This window comes from Schistocerca gregaria, chromosome 4 (assembly GCF_023897955.1).
Source record: "Schistocerca gregaria isolate iqSchGreg1 chromosome 4, iqSchGreg1.2, whole genome shotgun sequence".
Taxonomy (NCBI): Eukaryota; Metazoa; Arthropoda; class Insecta; order Orthoptera; family Acrididae; genus Schistocerca; species Schistocerca gregaria.
Genome location: NC_064923.1, coordinates 512431269 through 512454119, shown reverse-complemented (window position 1 = coordinate 512454119; position 22851 = coordinate 512431269). Strand labels below are relative to the sequence as shown.

General features: G+C 44.1%; 1 protein-coding gene across 3 annotated transcripts in view; it reads right to left on the bottom strand.

The window, feature by feature from the left end:
* Positions 1-22851, bottom strand: part of LOC126266903 (UDP-glucosyltransferase 2-like) — a 157063-nt gene that overhangs the window by 54698 nt on the left and 79514 nt on the right. For all 3 annotated transcript variants that reach the window (XM_049971575.1, XM_049971577.1, XM_049971576.1), the window contains exon 2: positions 13694-14515. In XM_049971575.1, coding sequence (XP_049827532.1) covers positions 13694-14515 — 822 coding nt within the window. The remainder of the gene's footprint in view (positions 1-13693; positions 14516-22851) is intronic.

Here is a 22851-nt window from a genome sequence, read left to right as displayed (position 1 = left end):
CTTTACCCCCCAAAGAGCAAAATAAGCCTGTAGTCCAAGTCCTTTGCAGTCTGCCAGAATTACAGTGTCATTGACAAACTTCGAAGTTTTTATTTCTTCTCACTGAATTTTGATTCCTTCTCCAAATTTTTCTTCAGTTCCCTTCACTGTTTGCTCACTGTACAGACAGAATAACATCGAGGATAGGCTACAACGTTGTATGATTTCTTCTTAAGCACTGCTTCCCTTTCATGCCTTTCAACTTGTAACTGCCGTCTAGTTTCTGCGCAAGTTTACTTTAAACTTTCGCTCCCTGTGATTTACTCCTGATACCTTCAGGTGTGTGTGTGTGTGTGTGTGTGTGTGTGTGTGTGTGTGTGTGTTTGTGTTAGGAGGAGGAGGAGGAGGAGGAGGAGGAGGCGGCGGCGGCGGCGGCTGCGGCTGCTGTTCCCACAGTCGGATTGGTTTACAATGCTCTTATGCCCACCTCCCCTCCTCAGCACTTAAGGGATAGTGCCAGACAGCTCACAAAATTTAACAATCCTTTTAACACTAGTGTCAGTGTCGACGAGGATACCGGACAAATCTCCATCCACACTGCCCTGATGTAACGGACAAATCTCCATCCACACCGCCCTGATGTAAGTCTATAAGACAGCTAGTCAAAATATGCTTGATATAGAGAGTGAGGTGTAGTCTGCAAAGTGGTAGGTGCTAGGAATTATCTTATTTAACAGGAATATCAGGGTGAGCTGACAACTCTTTGTGCCTACAAATTAAGGTTTTCGTCCCAAGACAAAATTCAAGAGAACGCAAGTAATGAATGATTTCAGTCTGTAATGTAGCACAGCCCAAAAACAGTAACAACTTTAATGAAAATTTTCTTTAAATGCAAGTTAAATGCACACATCAAAAAAAAAAAAAAAGTTCTGCATCACCTCTGTTCCGAGAGTTCCGGAACCTGTACAAAAGATTGGAACAGAGATCAACATAAACATTTCCGCCCTTTTTATTGCTCATGTAAACCACACATTGCATGTTGTACCACCATACAGCGATTCCTTCAAAGGTAGTGGTCCAGATTGCTGTACACACCGGTACATCTAATATCCAGTAGCACGTCCTCTTGCACTGATGCACGCCTATATTCGTCGTGGCATACTATCCACAAGTTCATCAAGACAGTGTTGGTCCAGATTGTCCCACTCGTCGACGCCTATTCGGCGTAGGTACCTCAGAGTGGTTGGTGGGTCACGCCGTCCACAAACAGCCCTTTTCAATCTATCGCAGGCATGTTCGATATGGTTCAAGTCTGGTGAACATGCTGGCCACCAATCGAGTGGCCAGCATGCAGGAAGTCATTCACAAGATGTGCACGATGGGGGCGCCAATTGTCGTCCGTGAAGACGAATGCCTCGCCAATATGCTGTCAATACGGTTGCACTATCGGTCGGAGCATTGCATGCACGTATCGTACAGCCGTTACGGCGCCTTCCAAGAACACCAGCGCCGTACGTCGGCCCCACATAATGACACCCCCAAAACAGGGGACCTACACCTTGATGCACTCGCTGGACAGTGTGTGTGTAAGGCGTTCAGCCTGACCGGGTTGCCTCCAAACACGTCTCAGACGATTGTCTGGTTGAAGGCATATGCGACACTCATCGGTGAAGAGAACGTAATGCCTATCACGAGCGGTTGCATTCGGCATGTTTTTGGGCCCATCTTTACCCCGCTGCATGGTGTCGTGGTTGGAAAGATGGACCTCGCTATGGAACTTTCATATCATGCAGCCTATTGCATACAGTTTGAGTCGTAACACGACATCCTGTGGCCGCACGAAAAGCATTATTCAACATGGTGGCGTTGCTGTCAGGGTTTCTCCGAGCCATAATCCGTAGGTAGCGGTCATCCACTGCAGTAGTAGCCCATGGGCGGCCTGAGCGAGGCATGTCATCGACAGTTCCTGTCTCACTCAATCTCCTCCACGTCCAAACAACACCGCTTCGGTTCACTCCGAGACGCCTGGACACCTCCCTTGTTGAGAGCTCTTCCTGGCACAAAGTAACAATGCGCACGCGATCGAACCACGGTATTGACCGTCTAGGCATGGTTGAACTTCAGAAAACAGGACTGTGTACCTCCTTCCTGGTGGAATGACGAACTGATCGGCTGCCGGAGCCCATCCATCTAATAGGAAATGCTCATGGCGAGGTTGTTTGCATCTTTGGGCGGGTTTATTTACATCTCTGAACAGTGAAAGGTACTGTGTCTGTGATACAATGTCTACGGTCAACGCGTGTCTTCAGAAGTTTTGGGAACTGGGGTGATGCAAAACTTATTTTGATGTGTGTAGCACATCAGTAACTTCAGCAATAACTTGTCAGCTTAAATGATAATGTGTAGTCGTCCTTAAACTGTGGCATGTAAGACAACAGCAAAATGTCAATAATAGCTTTTAATACAATTTTCCTTAAGGTATTTTAAACAGTACTGTGACAACCTTACCAGATATATGCGTAGTCACCGTTAAATTACCAAAAGCAGACGGCACTAAAAGGGCAATTATATTTGTTTGAATTTCCATTAAATGCGAAATAAGCTGATTTTGTAAGTAAATTTATCACATTTTACACTACTGAGAAATTACAGCTAGATCTCTCAATATGACAATATATTTTTAATATTTTTTTAAAGCTTCATTAACACTAATCATGAAATGATATTAGGGCGCATAATTACTCACGGCCAAATGTTGTCTAAATAGTGCTATAGCTATAGAACATCAAAATTAAAACGAGAAAATATATAATACCGACCACTAGTCCCTCACGAGCTTAGACACCCGTTGCGTCGGGCCTATGTTACTTCTCTGGCGGCTTGGCCAGCCCTCGCAGAACTGCGATCCTAAGTTTGTGCGACACTGTTCTCTACAGTAACAGATAAATCCACTATTAGATACAAGGAAAATATTCAGTCTTTAATAGTACAACAAGAGAAACTGTTCGCTAGTACATGGATGCGGGTAGTGAGCGGTGAACGAGAAACAGAACTAGACAGCGCAAATGCAGTTATACTCTCTTGCATTGTTGAAACTCGTCCACTGGTAAGGGCAGAGCATTTTAAGTTGAAGTCAGAAGTCACTTCGAGCCACGCAAGACGTGTTTGAACCTTCTGGCAATGTAGAAAAATTCACGTTCTGAGAAAACATCAAGTGTTCAGCTTTTGCTCACTATAAGGTTGCTCTCGGAGCCATAGATTCCATTTGGGCAACGAAGGTCGGCCCGGCGCCCCACCTTTCAGAACTGCTTGTCCTGCCCCGTTTCGGCTGGCCAACGAAATTAGCTATATCGATCGGCATAGATAACGGAGCGTTAATAGGTCGAGGTTACTGACTCGCCGTACTCAACGCTGAAATGCAAATGGCACACCAAAAACTTCAGATTGGTGGATCCTTCTGGGCTATTGTGTTACAGGGCTATTGTCCTACGAGTCGTCTGGTGACACACACTTTCTTCAATCAGTGGGGTTGGAATGTCGTCAGCCATGCCTGTGTGGTGGAACTGACTGACATTTTTTTTTTTTTTCGCTATCTCCAACAATTCGTTTTCCCACTGACGCATTATTCACCTGTCAGATAATGAGATGACAGGTGTGAAGGCGATGGCACGTGGTGTTTTGATTACTTTATCAGCTATGTCGTTTCCCTCAACCCTGATTTGTCCAGGTACTTACTGTGTTAGATCTACTGTAAGGAGTCCTGGATGAGCTGAATCAACTGATCTACAGTATGTTCTGTGAAGTGCTTCTCATAACAGACGAGAAACCTTTCACTGAAATACCTGTCAATCATTCCAGTGCCATCATAATGCCATGTAACTCCGCATCATAATTTGTATATTGTTCCCAAAGACGCATTTGGAAACGTTATCAGGAAAAACAGCTGAACAACAGAGGACATTCTGTTGCTGAAATCGACCATGTAAACAACGATACAACTGTCGTACACACTTAAAAGAAAACCATTTTAAAAACGTAGCCTGGAGTACAAGTTTTGTTTTTATTGCATCAAGCTTAAAATCACCTTCGGCCTCTGGAGACACCAAGGCGGCAGTTTGATCCATCCTTGGCTGTGTGTTTCGAGATCTGTTATATCCAGATCCTTGAGGCAGCAGCACATATTCCTATTGGCTTGCTCATATGGGGCAGAGGCCTTAACAGCCGCTGAAAGTTGATATGGACCGCCATAATACATACTAATGACAGAGGCAAAGGTGAGATTTTCTGGGCCTGTCAAGCCATAAGAAGGCGCCGCCGAATAAAAATGGTGGTTCCTCAGCCTCTGCATACAGATTCTGAATTGAGCTAGACTGGAAGGCTCCAGTCAATCTCCGTATGCCCTCATGGTGGACAGCGTTTAACATCTTTAGATAGGAAATATGGTATCATCCATAGATCACATTAGCCATAATCTGTGATCTGATAAATGCCCTAAAAGCTGCAGGAGGTGGAACCTGTGACCTCCACACGCCTTTTTCCTGAGACACTGAATACTTTCAAATCATTTGAAGCCCTTTTGTTCGCATCTCATTAAGGGCGGAAGCTGGGTTAATGTTTAGTCAAATAGTAGGTCCAAACCGTGCACAGTCTCCTTCAAATGTAAAATATTGTCCCCCATTGTGAGCTCTGGTTAGTTAAAACTTCGACGAGCACAGTTAAAATTGACATGCGTAGTCTTCTCTGGTTAGACCCTAAAACTAATTTTATTCGACAAAGTTTCCAGCCTCCTGGTGGTCAGCTGTAATTCCCCCTCGATTTAAGATAAGAGGAAGAGAAGAACATTGTGACGTCAACCACAAATTAAGAGCATTTAACAGAACTCTTGACTATGGAAGTGGTGATGTTGATAGCAATTGGAATAGGGCGACTGAGTACACTACCTTGCAGTATTCCTTAGCAATCAGACAAGGCATCAACGCAGTGTCTTAAGACCAGTCCTCGAGGAAGGATGGTATGAGAATCGGGAGACATCCATAGTCCGCATTCAAGAAGTTTGCAATGAATGTTTTACCTCTAAGTGATGTCTTAAGCTTTTTTCGAGTTCAAAAAATCACACCGTCCAAAACTGTTTCGGCCTAGGAAGGAATCTCCAGTAGTGTTAAGTTGTCAAGGGCAGAACGGTAGCTCCTGCAATTGCACTGGAAGCGGCACAGGTGACCTCGTGATTCGAGGAGTCAGACCAGGCAGCCGTTCACCATGTGCTCAAGAGGCTTACCTACACAATTAAAAAGAGCTACACTTCGGCAGCTGTTAGGGTCGGTACGATAATTGCTTGTTATCCGTAATGGAATTAATACTGCCTCCTTCCAAGGCGTGGGATATTGTCCATCAAATCACACCTGATTGACACAAAATAGGAGGTTCCCTTTGGCTCCAGGGCACAGATGACGGAGCATGGCGTAATTGTGATCCGTTCGTGGAGCAGCGTGTCTGGCCGCAGACAGAGCTGACTACAATTCACAGATGGAGGAAAGAAGATTGTAGACCACCTGGTTACAATAGGAGCCTCCTGATTTCCTCAGTCCTACAGAACACCTGGAATGCAGGAGATGATCTGAATGACGCAGTGCCGGTAAAAAGATATTCAGTTAAAGCTAAGCCATGTTTTTAGACGTGTCCATCGAGACCCATTTCTCAAAAAGGCCATAAGGGGAGATGTGCTGACCTTGTCTGCAATCCACCTTATTGAGCACCGTAACTGTACTGGGTAAGTGGACCATTTACTGGCAATCGCATATTCCTTCCAGGAGTTTTTGTTCCGTTCTTTTATCGCTCGCCTGTCTTGTACTCTCGCAGATTGAAGGGACTAAGCTTTTCTGTAGTTGGATGGTATTTGTGCAAAGCAGCATATCTGGTTCCAATTTCCGAGCAACATCTATCTTCTCACCAAGAGAGAGGCCGTCGTCTGAGATGGTTACTAGACCGAGGAATGGACTCTGCAGCAGCTAGTTTCATCACACAGGTTCAAATGGCTACGAGCACTATGCGACTTGACTTCTGAGGTCATCAGTCGCCTAGAACTTAGAACTAATTAAACCTAACTAACCTAAGGACATCACACACATCCATGTCCGAGGCAGGATTCTAACCTGCGACCGTAGCGATCGCTCGGTTCCAGACTGCAGCGCCTAGAAGCGCACGGTCACTCCGGCCGGCTCATAACACAGGTGGTATGGTTCATCCTCTGGGCACAGTTCTGTTGTATGAAGATGGTCTGCTGACTGTATTGCAACCAATTTGCCCTCTGAAGCAGCCATCTTCACGGTCGCCTGGCGACCACGCTCCCAGTCAGCAGACGAAACCACACCGGAAAGCGGCCACGGAATGCAAATGTGTGTGAACTTCCCACTGACTTGAGTCTGCAAGTAGCTGGGGCGGCAACACAAATATCAATGACTGAAGATGCCACTGCAGCTGTAGGAGAGAAAGTTATCGGACCTGAGCTCAAAAGGCAGATATTTCTGAACTGACGATGCGCTATGTAATTCGATCCCTGGAAAAAGGACGGCAGCACCATTAACCCTTTCAATTACCGAACAAACGCAAGGATGGCTGACAGTGTTTAGTGTATCTGGGATTGTGAAACAGTTATGATCCTTAGACGCCAGGGAGGTATCTGGCCCAGACGGTATCCCCGTAAGGTTATATGTTGACTATGCTACAAATATAGCACCATTCTTATCTATCATCTATCAGAGATCATTGGAATAGCGGAAAGTTCCACAGGACTGGAAGAAGGCCCAGGACATAGCAATCTATAAAAAGGGTAGAAAATCGGATGCACATAACTACAGACCAATTTCAATGAAATCTATTTGTTGTTGTATCATGGAACACATTTTGTGTTCAGACATAATTACCTTCCTAGACTGAGAAGCTCATCTGTAGAAAGGAGCATGGTTTTAGGAAACAGCGGTCATGCGAGACACAGCTGGCCCTCTTTGTGCATGATGTACAACAGGCTCTAGATACCGGCTCCCAGGTTGATTCCATATTTCTCGACTTTCGATAAGCGTTCGACTCAGTTCCGCACTGTCGCTTGCTCCAAAAAGTGCGCGCTTCAGACTATCCGATGACATATGCGGTTGGATAGAAAGTTTTCTAACAGACAGGGCGCAGGATGTCGTCCTGAACAGGGTGACTTCAACAGAAACAAGCGTAACTTCATGTGTGCCCCAGGGCAGCGAATAAAGTCCGCTGCTTTTTACGATTTACATAAACGATCTGGTTGATGGTATTGACGGTGGCATTAGACTATTTGCCGAGAATGCTGTAGTCTACAGAAAGGTAGTATCACACGACAGTTGTGAACAAATCAATGAGGATTTGCAGAAAATAAATACGTGGTGTAATGACTGGCAGTTATCAGTCAATATTAGTAACTGTTACCTACTGCGTCCTCCCCCATGAACCATGGATCTTACCGTTGGTGGGGAGGCTTGCGTGCCTCAGCGATACAGATAGCCGTACCGTAGGTGCAACCACAACGGAGGGGTATCTGTTGAGAGGCCAGACAACCGTGTGGTTCCTGAAGAGGGGCAGCAGCCTTTTCAGTAGTTGCAGGGGCAACAGTCTGGATGATTGACTGATCTGGCCATGTAACACTAACCAAAACGGCCTTGCTGTTGTGGTACTGCGAACGACTGAAAGCAAGGGGAAACCACAGCCGTAATTTTTCCCGAGGGCATGCAGCTTTACTGTACGGTCAAATGATGATGGCGTCCGCTTGGGTAAAATATTCCGGAGGTAAAATAGTCCCCCATTCGGATCTCCGGGCGGGGACTACTCAAGAGGATGTCATTATCAGGAGAAAGAAAACTGGCGTTCTACGGGTCGGAGCGTGGAATGTCAGATCCCTTAATCGGGCAGGTAGGTTAGAAAATTTAAAAAGGGAAATGGATAGGTTAAAGTTAGATATAGTGGGAATTAGTGAAGTTTGGTGGCAGGAGGAACAAGACTTCTGGTCAGGTGACTACAGGGTTATAAATACAAAATCAAATTGAGGTAATGCAGGAGTAGGTTTAATAATGAATTAAAAAATACTGGGGGTAAGCTACTACAAATAGCATAGTGAACGTATTATAGGGGCCAAGATAGACACGAAGCCCATGCCTACTGGAGTAGTACAAGTTTATATGCCAACTAGCTCTGCAGATGACGAAGAAATTGAAGAAATGTATGATGAGATAAAATAAATTATACAGGTAGTGAAGGGAGACGAAAATTTAATAGTCATGGGTGACTGGAATTCGACATTAGGAAAAGGGAGAGAAGGAAACATAGTAGGTGAATATGGATTGGGGGAGAGGCAGTCCTGACAAAACTCTACTATCTGGTGAGCAAAATGTATGAGACAGGCGAAATACCCTCAGACTTCAAGAAGAATATAATAATTCCAATCCCAAAGAAAGCAGGTATTGACAGATGTGAAAATTACCGAACTATCAGTTTAATAAGTCACAGCTGCAAAATACTAACGCCAATTCTTTACAGACGAATGGAAAAACTGGTAGAAGCCGGCCTCGGGGAAGATCAGTTTGGATTCCGTAGAAATGTTGGAACACGTGAGGCAATACTGACCTTACGACTTATCTTAGAAGAAAGATTAAGGAAAGGCAAACCTACGTTTCTAGCATTTGTAGACTTAGAGAAAGCTTTTGACAATGTTAACTGGAATACTCTCTTTCAAATTGTGAAGGTGGCAGGGGTAAAATACAGGGGGCGAAGGGCGATTTACAATTTGTACAGAAACCAGAAGGCAGTTAGAAGAGTCGTGGGGCATGAAAGGGAAACTGTGGTGGGGGAGTGAGACAGGGTTGTAGCCTCTCCCCGATGTTATTCAATCTGTATGTTGAGCAAGCAGTAAAGGAAACAAAAGAAAAATTTAGATTGGGTATTAAAATCCAGGGAGAAGAAATAAAAACTTTGAGGTTCGCCGATGACATTGTAATTCTGTCAGAGACAGCAAAGGACTTGGAAGAGCAGTTGAACGGAATGGACAGCGTCTTGAAAGGTTATAAGATGAACATCAACAAAAGCAAAACGAGGATAATGGAATGTAGTCGAATGAAGTCGGGTGATGCCGAGGGAATTAAATTAGGAAAAGAGACACTTAAAGTAGTAAAGGAGTTTTGCTATTTGGGGTGCAAAATAACTGTTGATGGTCGAAGTAGAGAGGATATAAAATGTAGACTGGCAAATGCAAGGAAAACGTTTCTGAAGAAGAGGAAGTCGTTCCTGGAAGTTTTTACATGGAGTGTAGCCATGTATGGAAGTGAAACATGGACGATAACTAGTTTGTACAAGAAGAGAAAGAAGCTTTCGAAATGTGGTGCTACAGAAGAATACTGAAGATAAGGTGGATAGATCACGTAACTAATGAGGAGGTATTGAATAGGATTGGGGAGAAGAGAAGTTCGTGGCACAACTTGACTAGAAGAAGGGATCGGTTGGTAGGACATGTTTTGAGGCATCAAGGGATCACAAATTTAGCATTGGAGGGCAGCGTGGAGGGTAAAAATCGTAGAGGGAGACCGAGAGATGAGTACACTAAGCAGATTCAGAAGGATGTAGGTTGCAGTAGGGACTGGGAGATGATGAAGCTTGCACAGGATAGAGTAGCATGGAGAGCTGCATCAAACCAGTCTCAGGACTGAAGACAACAACAACAACAACAACAACAACCCAAACAACCTACTGCGTATAACAAACCGAAAATCCCCATTAATGTAGGAGTACAAGATAAATGCCCAATCTTTGGAAGCGGTAACATCCGTCAAGTACCTGGGTGTGACTGTTAGAAATGATCTCTAATGGAATGATCGGATTACACACGTAATGGGTAATGCAAACTCTAGATTGTGGTTTATTGGTAGGATCCTGAAGCGATGCAGTCCTTCAACAAAGGAAATAGCCTACAATACGTTAGTTCGTCCAGTCATAGAGTCTTGCCTTTATGGGACCCTTACCAGGTGAGTCTGATTCAATAGATTGAGAAGGTCGAAAGAAGAGTGGCAAGATTCGTGACTGGTACACTTAGCCATCGCGAGAGCGTTACAAATCTCATAGAAAGTTCGAAGTAGGACACACTTGCAGATAGACGGCGCGCTAAACGGAAGGGGTTGCTCACTAAATTCCGAAATCCGATCTTCGCCGAGGATGTAGAGCATATATTATTACCACAAACTCTCAAATCGCGCAATGATTACCATTCAAAGATAAGGGAAATTAGAGCTCTTACTGAGGCGTTCAGACAGTCGTTTTTCCCTCGCGCGATTCGGAAGTGGAACAGAGGGGGGGGGGGGGGGGGGGGGTGAATATAACTTTGGCGCGAATTGTGCCCTCCGCCACACACCGGTTGGTGGCTAGCAGAGTATATACGTAGATGTGTAGTGGTAGCTGACCACAGCACATTTTGAGCACCGAAGTCTCTCATGACGAGAAATGGGATTGGGGAGTGCCTGGAGAAGTTCTGTCTGCGTCATGAGGTGTAAGTGTAAATAACACATTGATCTTAATTACTGTGACAACACCCATAAGAGAGGCAGGAGAGAAGTTCCATCGGTTATCGAAGGAAACCATCACTGCACCATTGGCCCCGTCCGGATAACATAGTCTATCCTGTAGGGGTGGTAGTCCCTTTATGGAGGTGTGTCAGTTACTTGAAAATGAATTCCTCATAAGCAGAAGCAGAACACTCTCTCCGCAGCCAGGAGATATAATTCTTGAAAATGCAGTCGATATCGATTTAAGTTCCACTGTAATCGTGAAACCCCAGTGGGGAGACTGCTTAGCGATGCTCTTCTTGTCGCCCTCCATCGGCCGTGGTAATATACCAGAGAGGTTATGTACAACATGAAACTGTGCCCCACTGTACAGTTCCTCCATGGGGTTACCAACGTCCTCGACAATAAAGTCACCTTCGACAAGGTAGAGTGCTCGCTACTCCAATTGTTTTTCTGCAATTTTGATTTCGAAACGACTTTGTGTGACTTTTTCTTACTTATGATAGGAGTTACTTGCATGGGTAGGTGTGATAGCTTAGTGAGATGATGGTGTGCAATAGTATGTGGCTGAGGTTCCAAGCCCATCGTTGATGGCTTTGAAATGATTTCGGGTTCAAGTATAGCTTTTGCCTCACAGGTACATTGACAAGAGAATATACTCCAGTTTATGGTCTGGGTTTGTGTGGAGGCATCACTATGCGACTGGCTGTTTAAGGGCCGATGCAAAAGAAGTCCCAAACGCCAGGACTGCACTGCTTTGAAAGCTTTTTAGCTTCTTCATAGGGTATTTGTTTCGTAACTACAGTCCTGAAATTTTTCTTTTCTCCATATGAACACATTTTCTGCTCCATACTGGATATCCCAGAACAGCTTCCATATTTAGGAGAAAGTGTACGAGTTGCCTCATTCATGAGCTGAGCCTTCACAATTTCCAAAGCCCTCCGATACATGGGAGATCTTCGCCATCTGAAGCACTGCATCAGGGTGGGAACGAATCGTCGAGACTTGTGACAGATATACCCTGCAAGAATGTGTTCATTTAAAGTCCCGACTGATGAGCATTAGAATAAATGTTGCAGTTCTCTCCAATGTGCCATTGATCACCCTCATAGTTTTGCACTTCCGTGTCACCCATGTTTTCATCCGTCACCTAAGGCCTTGTGGTTCATCTCCATTATATTGAAGCAGGTAACCAAGCCTTTACAGAAGTTAATGAGGTGATGCAACTAAGCCACAACAGGGTTGTCAACGTGTTATTTATACTTCCACCTCAAGATGCAGACAGAACTCTTCCAGGCACTCCACCAGTCCATTTCTCCAGGTTAATAGTAATTTGGCCAACTGGATAGCCCGTCAAAAACTGACCACAGATTACTCATGGAAACAGTAAGGATGTTTTGCCTTTTTCGAAATTCAGTACACAAACAGTGAACGGTACGAATTTAAGATGTGCAATATCTTAAACAAGAGTCGTCTCATGGTTGTTTGGACCTTATGTTAGACTACGAAGGAGATCTGGGTTCAAATCTCCCTCATACCCACATTTTTTTTCACGTAATTATTAACTGTCCGTCCGCTTATTGACGTGTCTGTTAGATGTATTGAAATTTATGTATGTGTCACGGTGTAACGTTTGTTTGCAACAGCGGTGTGTATCGAAGGGACCTCTAGACGTACGTACCTCCCATTTGTTGTACACGGGTACCACACGTTTCGCCTCTTGCACTCAGTTTTGGAAGTTGTAACATACTTCACACCCGTTTAATTGTTTTTCCCGTTTTTGTCAGAGGTCTATGCTGCATCTCGCCTGATCTCAATATTCGTCACAGAATGTGAGTCAAGTGATAACATTACCGTCGCAAGTAAATATGATGAGAACAGCGGAATGCAGCATAGACCTCTTACAGAAAAGAAAACGACAAATAAATGGGTGTGAACTGTGTTATAGATAAGGAATTAAAGAGTCAAAACTTCCAAAACGGAAAGCAAGAGGCGTAATATGTGGTACTTGTGCCGAACAAACAGGAGGTACGTACGTCTGGAGGTCTTTTCGTTACACATCGCTGTTGCAAATGGACGTTACGCCACGACACATACACAAATTTGAGTACAGCGGACAGACACCTAAGTGAGAGGACGGACAGTTCGTAATTTTGTGAAAAGTGGAGCATAAGGGAAATTTGAACTCAGATTTCCCCCTTCGTAGTCTAACACCGGGTCCACACAACCACGACAACTGTTAACGTCGCTCGATTTTGCACATACTAATTTATACCGTTCACTGCTTCAATTCTGCTTTTTTCCACAATTTAGTACACCTTCTTCCTATTCCCATGTTTCATCTGTTTTCAGTTTTTGACGGGCTATCCCATGGGTCAACTGACCACTAAATCTGAGGAGGGATGGGATGGGGAGTTTCCCCTATCAGACATTAAGTTTTTCTATGGCAGCGTGTGCAAACGCGATGCGATTCAACTTTGACTACACAAATAGGATAGTTCCAACCCTTAATGAAATCTGGCTGACATTGCGGTCCTGAACATACAGTGATAGGTAACAAACGTAGTGTAAGAGATAAGAAACATTTTAGATGTTAGTGAGACCCACCATCTGCTTGGATATGACATCTCGCTACTGACGACTGAAGTCTTGGAAGAAAGTCCTCCAAATCTCCAGTGCCTCGAATAAAAAACTAACAGCACTTTAATGTCAGTGACGATGCACCGCATGACACCTCAGAGGTTGGTGCCGTCTCAGTCTGTCCACTGGCCATCTGCTGAAGTGGTCACATGTAAAACACCGAATCTCTAAAGAAGTTATTTGTCAGTTCAAGGGCAGCCAAGAGACGCAGGGTTGCCTGATTAGTCTTACAAATAACAGACTACAATGGAACACAGACAGCCCTCTACACTTGTAGCAGGTTCCACTCTGCCCTGCTCAACATACGCTTCAAGGCTTTATTCAAATCATGCTAGTGGGCATTCTAGAAAGATCGTATGCCGTGTTCAGATTACGTTAGAAGGATTCTACTCTACGTTACAGATTGTAACGTTCGGAGATCTAACACGAAATAATCACGATGTGCTATTGACATGTCTTTCAAGTACTGACAATGGAACTAGTTCCTTGTTACTACATTACGTACTCACCTCTGGTAGTTTCTGTTTAGGTTTCAGATGTATGCCTCCGATCTCCACGACAGCTGGCACAAGTGGTCTGGGTGGGTTCAGTGCTGGATTCGTATTGACGAAGAGCATACTCGTATTCTTAGCAATTTCGCTCAGAGGCGGAAGGCTGTCTCCAAAAAATTTCTTGACAGCCTGGTTGGTAGGTGTGTCTATGTAAGTCTTGAAGAACCACTTGCTGTACTTCAGATACCATGTGTTGCTAAGGCGCTCAAGGAATCCCATGTGGTCACTAGCAGAGAAAGACTGAACAGGTATGTAAGAGGGGTTGTCCGGGATACCAAAACGATCAGCTGTCCACGGCATTAGCGGGGTGGAAGAAATTGCTATGTTTGGCGCCTGGAACTTGTGCACAAACGGCAGCATACAGTCTGTCGTGAAAGCCTCCGTGAAAATGAGGTCGAATTTCTCGTTCGATTTCATCAGAGCCTGCATCGCTGGATGCTGGAGAACCTTCTCACAAGACCTGACAGTGATAACTTCGAGCAGTTTTAGTGTACCGTAGGGGTTATTTATTCCCAGCTCTTTATCCTTGGAAGTGACCCCACCGGGAGGGCCTTTTAAAGAGCCCGCCAAGCTGACATCCTTGTAGTTTGGTATGGGCTTCTCTTGCGGGTTGTGGCTGTACACGATGACCTCGTGGCCGCGGGCAGCCAGTGCCTTCAACACTTCTTCGAACATCATGAAGTGGCTCTTCCCTGGGAAGTCGAACAGTCCTAGTATACGGGCTCCGTCGCCGGGTCCAGCCGCCATCGTAACGGCCAGCAGCAAGAAAATGCGCTTCATCTGCAGAAGAAAAAGGAAAAGGAAACAGTATTAAACAGTGCTCTGAGTAATTTCTAAGATTCCACATCTACGTAAATACTCCACAAGCAATATGTGGCAGGGAGTACATCCTGCCAATATTACCGATTTTATTTCCTATACCATTCGCGTATTGAGCTAAGGAAATATGGCTGTCTGTATCTGTACGTGCCCTTATCTCTCCCATCACTTTCTTAAGACACCTACGCGAGGTTGTTCGCAGATGATGCTGTAATTTACCGTCTAGTAAGGTCATCCGAAGACCAGTATCAGTTGCAAAGCGATTTAGAAGATTGCTGTATGGTGTGGCAGGTGGCAGTTGGCGCTAAATAACGAAAAGTGTGAGGTGATCCACATGAGTTCCAAAAGAAATCCGTTGGAATTCGATTGCTCGGTAAACAGCACAATCTCAAGGCTGTCAATTCAACTAAGTACCTGGGTTAAAAAGTACGAACAATTTCAGTTGGAAAGACCACATAGATAATATTGTGGGGAAGGCGAGCCAAAGGTTGCGTTTCATTGGCAGGACACTTACAAGATGCAACAAGTCCACTAAAGAGACAGCTTACACTACACTCGTTGGTCCTCTGTTAGAATATTGCTGCGCGGTGTGGGATCCTTACCAGGTGGGATTGACGGAGGACATCGAAAGGGTGCAAAAAAGGGCAGCTCGTTTTGTATTATCACGTTATAGGGGAGAGAGTGTGGCAGATATGATACACGAGTTGGGATGGAGGTCATTACAGCATAGACGTTTTTCGTCGCGGCGAGACCTTTTTACGAAATTTCAGTCACCAACTTTCTCTTCCGAATGCGAAAATATTTTGTTGAGCCCAACCTACATAGGTAGGAATGATCATCAAAATAAAATAAGAGAAATCAGAGCTCGAACAGAAAGGTTTAGGTGTTCGTTTTTCCCGCGCGCTGTTCGGGAGTGGAATAGTGGAGAGATAGTATGATTGTGGTTCGATGAACCCTGTGCCAAGCACTTAAAAGTGAATTGCAGAGTAGTCATGTAGATGTAGATGAGTGCAGTATAATGATGCCATAGTCGACTTCGAAACAGGCTCTCTTTTCTAATCCTGCATGGCGTTTTGAGAACTATGTTCTCTTTCTTCCAAGTTTTTAACACTTTTGCATGAGCTGGCTACGCCTAGCTGTTACGATCCTAGCAGAGTGCCTCTGATTTATTTTGTCATGTCTACTTCATAAGAACTACAAACTCTGGAACCATGTTCTAGAATTGGTCGCGTTGTCTTCTACATCTACATCTACATCCATACTCCGCAAGCCACCTGACGGTGTGTGGCGGAGGGTACCCCGAGTACCTCTATCGGTTCTCCCTTCTATTCCAGTCTCGTATTGTACGTGGAATGAAGGATTGTCGGTATGCTTCTGTGTGGGCTCTAATCTCTCTGATTTTATCCTCATGGTCTCTTCGCGAGATATACGTAGGAGGGAGCAATATACTGCTTGACTCTTCGGTGAAGGTATGTTCTCGAAACTTTAACAAAAGCCCGTACCGAGCTACTGAGCGTCTCTCCTGCAGAGTCTTCCACTGGAGTTTATCTATCATCTCCGTAACGCTTTCGCAATTACTAAATGATCCTGTAACGAAGCGCGCTGCTCTCCGTTGGATCTTCTCTCTCTCTTCTATCAACCCTATCTGGTGCGGATCCCACATTGCTGAGCAGTATTCAAGCAGTGGGCGAACAAGCGTACTGTAACCTACTTCCTTTGTTGACGGATTGCATTTCCTTAGGATTCTTCCAATGAATCTCAGTCTGGCATCTGCTTTACTGACGATCAACTTTATATGATCATTCCATTTTAAATCACTCCTAATGCGTACTCCCAGATAACTTATGGAATTAACTGCTTCCAGGTGCTGACCTGCTATTTTGTAGCTAAATGATAAGGGACCTATCTTTCTATGTATTCGCATCACATTACACTTGTCTACACTGAGATTCAATTGCTATTCCGTGCACCATGCGTCAATTCGCTGCACATCCTCCTGCATTTCAGCACAATTTTCCATTGTTACAACCTCTCGATACACCACAGCATCATCTGCAAAAAGCCTCAGTGAACTTCTGATGTCATCCACCAGGTCATTTATGTATATTGTGAATAGCAACGGTCCTATGACACTCCCCTGCGGCACACCTGAAATCACTCTTACTTCGGAAGACTTCTCTCCATTGAGAATGACATGCTGCGTTCTGTTATCTAGGAACTCCTCAATCCAATCACACAATTTATCTGATAGTCCGTATGCTCTTACTTTGTTCATTGTATTATTTACGGATGCACCGCCCTTTCCCAGAACTCTTCAAACAAACCGAAGTCTTCCATGCACCTTCCTGAATACTCATTTTATGCAGTCGTCTTAATTCAAATGTTTCCCTGCTTTGGACTATCTTAAGGAGGGTAGTACGTCAAATAGGCCAACTTCGAGCGGGAGAGGCATCACAGGACATGTTCATTTCCATCGTCTATACTTCTACAAGTAAATTCATAAAACTGTCAGCATGACCAGGAAGGATTCACAATCATAGCAGTGGAAGTTACAAAAAATTACAAAACTTTGTTACGTCTGAAATTTCATCATTTTCCATTTAGTATTTGCTGCATTTGTAGCTATAGGTACACTTTTCTTCGTAAGTACAGATTCTTCGATGAATCTTGCACAGCACACAAACCATAATTACAGGGTATATGCAACTCTAATTTTCCAAATCTATTAAAAACTGTGGTAAAAATTGAGATAACTGTGAAACTTTAGTTTTTGTAAACATGAAGTTTAAAATGTAACAGCTGATTCATTTTTTCATAAATTAAATTCTAGAGTTTCATACACCTGTAAGTATGGTCTGTATGTTTTGCAAAACTCATCTAAGAATCTCTCTTACTTACGAAGAAAATTGTACCTATAGCAAGAAATGCAGCAAACAAAGTGAAAAAATGTTTAAATTTCACTTGTAAAAAAGTTATTTTGTTATGTTTTTGAACTTCCACTGCTATGATTGTGTATCCTGAATCCTTCCTGGTCATGCTGACAAAGCTTTATGATTTTATTTGTAAAAGTATAGACAGTGGAAATTAAAATGTCCTGTGGTGTCTCTCCTGCTCCAAGTGGGCCTGTTGACATCCTGCCCCTCTTAACAGATATGAGGTGTTTATAGTCTAAGAATGTTTAGCATTGTACTCCATAGTGGCATAAAAGCCGAAATTTATATGTACAGAAGATACATACAGTTACACACAGTCCAATGGAGGTTTACTCTTTCAAAGAAAAAATAGTTCATATATTTCTTAGTGCAGCACACTTGCACAAATTCGAAATTCGGTAACTAATTTCTCGATATATCGAACGTGATGTCAAGTCTCTTAACAAAATGAAAAAATCTTAAGTTCTGGTACACTCGAAGAATTATAGCTACTATCATGACAGACTGCGCAGAGCATGTCAGCGACAAACACTTCGCAGTTTCGTCAATTATCCAGATTACTGTTTTGTCATTCAACGTTTCGCAATACTTCTGTTTCCTCAACAACGCATAGCTTACCGCAGTTCACAGGGTGTAAACGGTAACTGTTTAGAACTTACCACAGGACTGTAAAGAACGACGGGCAGGACACTTGCGGTCTATCAAGTCGGGAGAAATACTGCCAACTGACGTCCCATACTTAAGCAACAGCGCCTGCGCGTCACGCAAAATTTTTAATATTTTCTCTCTTCGTGCAAACTCTTAGTAAGGTAAGTGAACATCACTCACGGATTAGGCCCCAGGCCAGTTGGGAATGGCCGACCGTTGCTTAGAAGATAATAGGATTGGCGATCAATGATCGTGAAACATGTGGTCAACATGTTCTCAGTCCCTCCAGCCGTTATTGCTGGTAGATAAATCCCGACAATACCACTGCTACTTTATTCAAGCAGATCCTCGAGTGGTCTCTCAAGGGGTGAATGGACCCCGCACCAGGCCTCTGTAGCTAAGAAAACAATCTTTAGGTACCACGAACTAAACCCAGGTCCTTCCGCACCGAAGACTGCGACAACCATTCGGTTGCGGAGGCGGTCGCGAAACCGAATAGGGGCTATTGTCTATGAAGTATAGTTTGCATGGGGACGCGTCTTCCCTAGAGACCGCGGTTTTGCGAGCTGCTGAAGAGAAACGAAAGTTACTTTCAAACAACCTACCCTTCACCCCCGCCCCTAAACTAACAACCAACCGGGAAAAATCTCGAGTACGTTGCTCATAACACAACTACTACCACTGCACAAAAATTTCCGTCTGCACGAATTACGTCCCATACCGTATCTGTTTTGGTCTTCACTGACTGCTGTTATGCCGCCGCCTTAGTCTTACATTTAAGGATTTAAAATTGTCGTTTGAGTAAATTTTAACTCACTATTGTGTGAATTTTAGCAGCACACAGTTAACAGTCAAATCGTAATCTGCTGTGCTTGCACCGGTCAAGTTTAGAAAGAATTGTAAACGTCATTACTTTTTTACATTACGTTTACGAACGTCTTTTTCCCTCATTACCCTTACAGGAAAGTTGTAACTTAATTTTAACAAAGTAACCGAGGAAGCTGGTCTGACCAGTGCGTTCCACGGATTTAAGTCCATTATACTCCTACTTATAGTGATGTATGAGGTCAGTGTTGCATTTCCATTGAAGGTATGGACACTTTTACGCATCAGGGCGCGGGCTGTTGACCCTTGTGCTCGTATTACGCTCTGTGTGTTGTTTGAAGTCCATGAGGACATTGTGAAGAGCAGGTAGATCTCCTTGAAAAGATTATAGGGAATTTTTGTACGAAAATAGGAAAAAATTGATAACTATGCTTAAGTGGGCAACTTCGGAAAACGCTACCAGACATGACGGAGCTTACGTTAATAGGATTAGCCGAGAACAACAAAATGTTTGTCCTGAACACATTCTTCCAGTAAAAATATAAAGTAGGCTCGGCAAGGACAAAATGCAACTAAAAACGGAATTTGCTACATTTTATCCAACAATAAAATTTTATAGTTTATGACTATCCTAAGCCACTTTCTCAGAAGATACAGAATGAAGTTAGATACGATACCGGAGAAAAAATAAAACAGACTTGGTAGGAGGGAGCCACTCATAACATTTCACGAAATACTGAGAATGTGCCAGCAGACATTAGTAACAACTAGTCCAGTATTTCTGTAACTGAAAACTTTACAAATTTAGATGAAAGGAAGATGTTAACAGCTGTGTTTCACAAACGAGTTGCAACCTTAGAAATATGAAGACGTTCACACCTGCTGGGTAACATCCACTAATACTTGGGTTGTTTGCGGGAAGAGACCAAACATCGAGGTCATCGAATTAAGGAAGGACGGGGAAGGAAGTCGGCCGTGCCCTTTCAAAGGAACAATCCCGACATTTGCCTGGAGCGATTTAGGGAAATCAAGGAAAACTTAAATCAGGATGACCGGACGCGGGATTGAACCGTCGTCCTTCCGAATGCTCCACCAATACTTTCAGTATGACTGACGCCAGTGAACTTTCTGTCGCAAACGTGTCTTGTATAATGACAGAAGCGTTTTCACTGTTTTGATGCAAATATCTTGGCTGCAAAATTTCATCTTCTCTTACTCATACAGTGAATTCTACCAGTGCTATGGCAGTGTCATTTAAGGAATATCGAGATATCTAACAGGAATCGTTAGTTGAGGCGTTAGGTATCGCTTACCAGCGTTCTGAATTCCTGTCGTCAGGAATTCCTGAATGGGAAATCCCACGGGGCGGTTTCAGTTGCCTAGCGAAAAGGGTTTCCTCCCTCTGCGGCAATGACTTCTTGCTTTGCTGATGTGAGAGGAATATGTCTTGTATGTACTTGTGGAGTATATGTGGCAGACGGACGCTTGTTATGTTTGTGCTGCACGGCGAGAGAAGGGCGGGGTTGAAACCCGGTGGCAGCGTGTAGTTTACTCCTCACGAATAGCGCCAAAGGGCCCGCCGAGCTTAGCTTCCCTATTCGACGACCTTCTCTTCAGAGACTGCGGAGAAGTTTGGAATACAATCCAGGGCAATGGCGCAAAGACTGGCGATCAGCAGCTTTACGCCACCTCGCTGGCCAAGTACTGGCAGCGAAAATTTCAATCACCACCAGGATTCGAACATGCTTACCTCCGAATAGAGGGTTACCGCGTCTCTGTTACCGAGACGGGTTGCCTGTGAGTTAAGATCGTCTCTGTCCCGGTCCACGTAAGGTGTAGTACACGTGGATGACCGTATCAGCCGCGACGAAGCGGTGGAGATAAGAGCTCTGAACAAGTATAGATTGCTGAAGTGTAATGTACGTTTGACCAGACAATATGTACGCAGTTACTTCACTTCTTATCCAAACTCTACGACTGTTTATCGACGTATCAAGATCTTACGAGACAGCTGTGAAATGCGGTGCGGTGCGAAAGAAGTCTGACCTGTTTTCTCAGACATGATAACGATCGTGCTAAAGGAGAAGATTACGTCAGATAACTGAGGATGACCGTTGGCCTGTTCAGTCGTCGCATAAAAATGAAACTAAACAAGTTCAGCGCCATGCTAACGATCGAAACATATAATACCTTGTAAGTGTGGCCAGAAGTACATCGGACAAACAGTGCGCTCTGTGGAACAACGCAGGAAAGAACATGAGAGGTATTATCGCCTACGCTATTCAGAGAAATCTGCGTTAGCTGAGCATGCGTTAGAAAACGGTCACCACATAAAATTTAGCGATACCTCTGTCGTGACTCTTGCTAGCGGCTTCTGGGACAGTTTAATACGGGAAGCTATTGAAATAAAAATTACCACAAACACCCTGAATAGAGACGGTGGCTTACAGCTCAGCGTTGCATGGGATCCAGCGATCGCGCGGTTGAAGAAGGCACATCAAACGCCGACTGAAAACATGCCCATATATGGCAATGTCACGGGCACCAGTGACGTCACAGCCGGCAGCTAGCGTATATAATGGCGCACCAACAGCCCACTGGCAGTCATAACACTTGACAATGGCCAAGGAGTACTCGTGTAGTTTTAACCAATTGACGCGGCTGGATACCGGAGAACATTTTATTCAATGTTATCGACGCGAGACTCTGCATTCATACATCCAAATACAGTTTGAGTATTATCCTTTCATTACCGATTACTTAAACACCCAAATGTTATCTTTTACGCAATAGCCAGAGCACATGTTTACCAGAATCACGGTAGCCGATTCCGTCCGTTACTCCGTGATGACAGGTCGGAGACGAAATAGTTTTAGTGGCTCCATTTCTTGTTCGTGTCCTTTGGCCAATTGGGTATCGGCTCAAGCCTCCGGTGGCTAGGAAAGATTAAATTTTACTCTCCCGGCATTCTAGAGCGTTCGCATGTCTCAGAACGTTATTCAGCCTTGCTTCGACGATTTCACGAATCTTTTACAATTGAAAATATAATCCACATATACCAATGATGAAGCTGCTACCAATAACTGGAAAAATTCAAATAGGCGAACAGCTGGCCGTAGCTCCAAGTAGTCAGCAGACTGATGATAAAATTTAAAATATGTAAAGATCAATTACTACGTCTCTAATTATAGAAGGTGTGACGGGTGTAAGTGCAGATATTTTTGCATTTAGTGATGTTTTCTGCATGGCCGTAGCTGCGCCACTAAGTGAACTACACCTGTCAATATAGAGTACCGTTTAAGCTCCATGTGTCTACACTAACACCTGATCTGATGCTTAGGGAAAAATTAGCATTAACGGCTTTTTACTAGCACAATGCTCGTCTTTGGTCTCCCATTGTCTTGCTGAAGGAGAGGGTACTCCATGTGTGGATGAAATCTTCAAGTTCGTAACTCCATTACAGCACAGCGTTACACGCTACAATTAGAAGCTCTCTAGCGACAGAGGGCTTCAGATACACAGACATGAATAAAGATGTAGAATATTAATAACGTTCGATTTAAAAAGCTTTAAGTGTTTCACATAAATTCTGAGACATTTTTCAGCACACACTCGCATACCCCTCCCCCTCTGCGGAATTTGCGGGGATTAGCTGACTCGGGTGCAGATGTGGTGCAAGCTGTCTCCAGTGATCTACCAAGGTCTCAATGTTTTGGTGCCACGACGCGTCGCCGCTGTTATCCGTGCCAAAGGTGGCCGTACCGGCTATTGGGTAAGTCATAACGTTCTGGCTTATCACTGCATACTGGCAGCACGGCACCCACAAACGGAATCAATAGAATGAGGTGCCGACGCACATCAGTTTGTACTCGACGCTGTGTTACTAGAACC